Source organism: Sminthopsis crassicaudata, chromosome 1 (assembly GCF_048593235.1).
Source record: "Sminthopsis crassicaudata isolate SCR6 chromosome 1, ASM4859323v1, whole genome shotgun sequence".
NCBI classification, from domain to species: Eukaryota; Metazoa; Chordata; class Mammalia; order Dasyuromorphia; family Dasyuridae; genus Sminthopsis; species Sminthopsis crassicaudata.
The window spans coordinates 5,889,377-5,895,088 of record NC_133617.1 but is presented as its reverse complement, the minus strand read 5'-3'; the positions used below and the strand labels follow the sequence as shown (position 1 = coordinate 5,895,088).

The window sequence follows — 5,712 nt, the reverse complement described above, 5'->3', positions numbered from 1 at the left end:
TTAGATAGAGCACCATCCCTGAAATCAGGAGGATCTGAGTTCAAATTTTATCTCAGATACTTCCTAGCTATGTGACCCTGGGCAAGTCATTTAACTCCAATTGCCTCAGGGGGAAAAAAAAGAAAAGAATAAAAACTAAAATAAATGAAAATTAAAACTAAAAGGTGAAGAGATTGTTCAAAGTCACACATGAAAATATAACCAGATATTGAAACAAGTTTATCTTAAATTTTCTACTGGAGCCAGGAAATACCCCATCTAGGTGAGTGATGGGTATTTTTTAGCAGTCAAAACCTAATCTATTCTTTCTGGGAGTTAAATAAGTGTGAAGAGGGGAGAGTGAAGCTCTGATTGGAGAAGTCACCATCTATCCTTACCATACCTTCTCAGTAAACAGGTAATAGAATATTGTGCCATCAGAAATGAACAATATGACAAATTCAGATACATATATACGTGTATAGATAGATAGATAGATAGATAGATAGATAGATAGATAGATAGATATAGATATATATAGATAGATATATATATAAAGACATAAAGAAGAAAAATCAAGATAGAATATAAGTTCCTTGGGTACAAAAACTAATGGGGAGACAACACAAATTAGGGGCATGGGGGCAGGAAGGAGTGTATTCATTTGAGAAAGTCAAGAATAATGAATAAAACATTGAGAAAATCAATTGACATGCTCTTTCCAGAAGCATTTGTCACTGATTGAATTAGAGTTCTTAGAATAGGAATAGAAAAAGAATAATAAAATTTGAGAGGTGGAAGAGACCTCAGTACCCATCTCATGTAAGTGAATTCAATCATGTCAAGTCAATAAGCATTTATTAAGTGCTTATGGTGTGTCAGGCACCATGATAAGAGCTAGGATAAAGAATAAAGAATGGGGGATAGCTAGGTGGCACCAGCCCTGAAGTCAGGAGGATCCAAGTTCAAATCTGGCCTCAGACACTTAACACTTCCTAGTTGTGTGAACCTGGGCAAGTCATTTAATCCCAATTGCTTCAGAAAAAAGAATAAAGGATGATGGTTACTGTCCCCAAAGATCTTGCTTTCTAATGGGAGAGGACAACATACACAAAAGTCAAAAGTGCATGCTGAATTATCCATATAGGGAGCATGGTATAGAAAGTTTGAAGTTGCTTCACCCTACTTGCCCCCAATTTCCTCCTGTAGAAAATGATCAGGAAAAGTAAATGGCAAACCATTCCAGTATCTTTTCCAAGAAAACCCTCAATGGGATGAAAAGTTGAACATCACTGAAAAGAAAATAATAACATGCATTGAGATTTCTGGAAACTTAAAGGTAAATCTCAAGGTATGACTTTTTTTTTCTTTCCACCCAAATAGAATTATCTTCTTGAAACTATTTCTGAATTTTCTGAGTCTAGTTGGACATCAGGGATAATGTCCCTGAAGGCAGTGGCAGCAGTAAAACAGGCAGCTTTCCAAGAGTGGAATTCTAGCCAAATCAGAATATCATGATTGTATTGAGATAATATAGGAGCTCAAAGAATCCCCTGCCTCTATTGAGAAATTCCTGCATCTTTGTGTCTACAATGAGGAGGTGATGTTTATGAAACTGAAATACCACAAGTCGTGAGAGAAGCTAACAGCGGGGATCCCTGTTAATTTATGCGGGAAAAGAACAAGTAAGGGTGCTTAGAATTATTTTTTTTTTCATTTCTATTCCTTACCTTTGCTTTCCTTTTTAAAAACATACTTTTTACTTTTAAAAACATACTTTTTTCCTGGTTGTAGGTCACAAAAGCTATGATCTCAGAGTAAAGGAGTTCTTGTAGTGATGAGTCCCCTTTGCTAAAGTAGTAAAGTACCTAATATGAAAATTATTAGAGCACAGAGAGGTTGAAACTCTTGCCTCATAGTCCTATTCAATCAAGATGTGAAAAAGACAATATTTTAGCCCAGATCTTCCAGATGCCAAAGTTACCTCTCTACTATGCCATCTCACTACTCCTTACATATTAATATGCATTTGTGTGTGTGTGTGTGTGTGTGTGTGTGTGTGTGTGTGTGTGAGATAGATAGATAGATAGATAGATAGATAGATAGATAGATAGATAGATAGATAGATTATTATGTAAACCTGTGGGTATATTTGTATGGACAAGTATGTGTATATAATGTATCAGGAGATGTCACATATTCATATATGACAGTAATCTTTATTATTGTTTGTCTTGTTTTTGAGGAGAACCAATGACATCATGATGTCTTAACTGATAAAGGAATTAGATTTAAGTGGGGCAGAGTTGCAGAGTCATCAGTATCACTTTCCCTATGACATTTTGGCATGATGAATAGTTCTTGGGCCTCAGAATTCAAAAGAAGTAGGTTCAAGCATATATCAGCAGTTTGACCCAGGGAGAGAGAATCAATAGGCATTCATTCTAGAAAATAATGTATTTAATGCATAGACCCTGGTGTAAATAAGCTTTACTAAAATTATATTCTTAATAATCTTATTTCACTTAACAGGTTAAATACCTTATTTTCCAAAAATTGATTACAGCAGAACATTTTTATTATCAATAACTTCATTAACACACTCAATTTGTTCTAATCATTCTGAAATTTTAATTCAATTGGTCTAATCATTCTAAAAAATAATATGGAAGTATACTTTGATAGTCACCAAATATCTATATCCTTTTACCAAGACCTCATTCATAGACATATTCTTAAAGTAACCAATGACCAAAAAAAAAGATCTCAGAGACACCCAATATTTGTAGCAACACTTTTTGTTGTAGCAAAATCTATAACCAAAATCCTTATCAATTCAGCCATCAGGGGATGGCTAAACAAATTGAGGTACACAAATATGATGGCATGTTACTCTATTATAAATTATGAATATGAACAAAACAGGATTAAATTCAATTTAATTAAGAGATAGAGAAAGAGACAAAGAAAATCAGAGACAAACAGACCTAGAAAAAAAGGAGGAAAAGAAAGGGAAAGAGGCAGAGGGAGAGAGTAAAGAAGAGGAAAACTGAGGAGAATATGTCTATAAATGAGATCTTTTTGTAAAAGGATATAGATAAATCAAAACAGGATAAGCTGATGGAAAAGATGTTAAATAAGTAGAACTAAAGAAATAATATGTGTAATGACTAAAACAATGAAAATGGAAAGAATTAAAACAAATTTATCCACATGGAATGCTGGAAGTTATTACGAAATGACCTCAAAATGGAAAACAAAACAAAACAAAAAACTATCTCTTCTCATTGAATCTTTCTTGCAAAGGGAGAGTCTATGGAGATGGTAGTCTTCCTGTAATGGTAGACTTTTACAGTGTTTTTGTTTCATTGTTGTTGATTTTATCTCACTGATTTTTAAATGTGTTTATTAAAAGGAATTATTTCCAGGAGAGTAGTAATGCAGGAATACATTGGGAAATCTAGGGGATCTGAAAGTTAAAAAAAAGTTCAAGAACGATTTTAATTTAAACTTTACCAAAACCCTATAATGGCAATAATTGAGTCCTGAAAACTTCTTATGCATAAAAGGAGATTTCTAACAAGATATATGTCATCTTGGCATCTTGTATGAATAATGTGTTTACTGGAAACCTTTCATGTGACTAAAAATTTAAGCAAACATGATAGCTATAATTTATATAGTATTTACTATGTGGTGGTCAAATATGATTTAATTTGATCCTGTTAACAATCAAAGGAAATCGGTGATATTATTACTCCCATTTTATAGTCAGTACAACTGAAGCAAACAGTGATTAAGTGACTTGTTCAAGATCCCATATCTGGAAGGTGTTTGAGACTGGATTTAAACTCAGGACATCCTAACTCCAGGCCCAATTCTCTATTCACCATGTCAGCTAGATGCCTGGAGTCCATTAAAATTCACTTCAATCGGCTCTTCATAATACGAAGGTGATCATGAATACTCAAATACTCTGTTATCAGGTATAACTCAGAATGATTTTGAGAATGGGATCAAGGAAGGACTACATATCTGCTGACAGAAAACCACAGTAGTGCAATTAGAAAAGGCTTTCCTTTGGTTAGTTGCACAACAGTAAGATCTCAAAAGATGAATTTGATTGATGTTTTCCTATCATGGATGGATTTTTATCTGAGTCATTAGAAGATCATCCCTACCAGGGAGTGAAGTCTCAGGTCATCAATGTATTGAAGAGAAGGCAATGTCTAATAATATTTTACCTCCCTAAAGACCAATTATTATTGTGTACCAAGAATAATACAAATTATAAAGTTTTCATTTTTTGAAATTTATTTCTCCTTTGCTTTCTAGGTCACTAGATAAAAGGTTCAGGAAATGTCTAACTTGACTGTTGTGAGTGAATTTCTCCTCATGGAGTTTTCTGATATTCGAGAGCTGCAGATTATATATTCTTTGCTTTTCCTACTGATTGTCTTGGCTACCATCTTGGGGAATCTGCTGATTGTCATTGTTACTACTGTGGACAGAAATCTTCATACTCCCATGTATTTTTTCCTTAGGAATCTGTCCATTGTGGATGCTTGCTACATAACTGTTACTCTGCCTAAAGCATCTACTAACTCCCTGTTGAATAGCAGGGCAATCTCAAAGAGTGAGTGTGTGGCCCAGATTTTCCTTATGGTTTTCTTTGTGTATGTGGAGTTGACCTGCCTCACCATCATGGCCCGTGATCGTTATGTCGCCATATGCCGCCCACTCCACTACACAGTGATCATGAATCCCCGAGTCTGCGTGCAGATGACCTTGACCAGCTTGCTCACTGGCCTCCTGTATGCAGGGTTCCATACTGCTTACACATTTCGACTGCCTTTCTGTCGATCCAATGTGATCCAACAGTTCTTTTGTGACATCCCCTCTTTACTCAAACTCTCTTGTTCTGAGACCTTCAGTAATGAAATACTTGTAATTGCCTCTGGACTGGGGGTTGGGGGTGGCTGCTTTGCCTTCATCATTGCTTCTTATGTTCGCATATTTTCCACCGTGCTGAAATTTCCAATGAAAGAAGACCAAAGAAAAGCCTTTTCCACCTGCATCCCCCATATCATCGTTGTACTGGTGTTTCTGATTTCAGGTTTTTATGTCTACCTCCGACCATCTTCAGTTTCTGCATCCATTGAGGATATGATTCTTTCTGTGTTTTATTCTGTAATACCACCCTTTGTGAATCCCATCATATACAGTCTGAGGAATAAACAGATAAAAGAAGCTGTGCAAAGAATAGTAAACAGAAATATTTTTTCCTAGAAGACAACAAAATCTATTTCCCTCCCTAAGTTTTTCAGTCTCCTACATTTTAAATAAACACACATTTATTACACTATTCATTTTATATATTTTATGGTTCAATGACATTGCCTATTTTGCTGTTCCTCCCAAGCAAAATCCATCCTTGATTATGGGCTTTTTTTTTTTTAACCGACTATCCCCCATTCCTGGAATGTTCCTTCTCATTTATGTCTTGTGGCTTCCTTAGCTTCCTCCAAGAGGAAGTACACATCCCATTTTCTACAGGAAGTCTTTCCTTTTCACCTCCCTCATTACAATCGACTTTTGTTTGATCATGTTTTATTAACTTGTCAATATCTTATTTGTAATTAATCATTAGCATGATCTCTCCTTATTAGAATGTACCCATTAGAATGTGAAGGCAGGGATAATAATTTTGCTTATTCTTCCTCTGAATTCTCT

At 35.0% G+C, this 5,712-nt stretch overlaps 1 protein-coding gene across 1 annotated transcript; it reads left to right on the top strand.

Annotated features, from left to right (window-relative positions):
* The first annotated feature begins 4,338 nt into the window (after positions 1-4,338).
* Positions 4,339-5,344, top strand: LOC141551691 (olfactory receptor 14C36-like). The gene has a single exon (XM_074283622.1). It carries the CDS (start codon positions 4,339-4,341, stop codon positions 5,266-5,268), a length of 930 nt encoding a protein of 309 aa, XP_074139723.1. The 3' UTR covers positions 5,269-5,344.
* Positions 5,345-5,712: the final 368 nt, after the last annotated feature.

Coding starts and splice junctions, on each gene's coding strand:
- LOC141551691 (XM_074283622.1), top strand. CDS start 4,339: ATGTCTAACTTGACTGTTGTGAGTGAATTTCTCCTCATGGAGTTTTCT.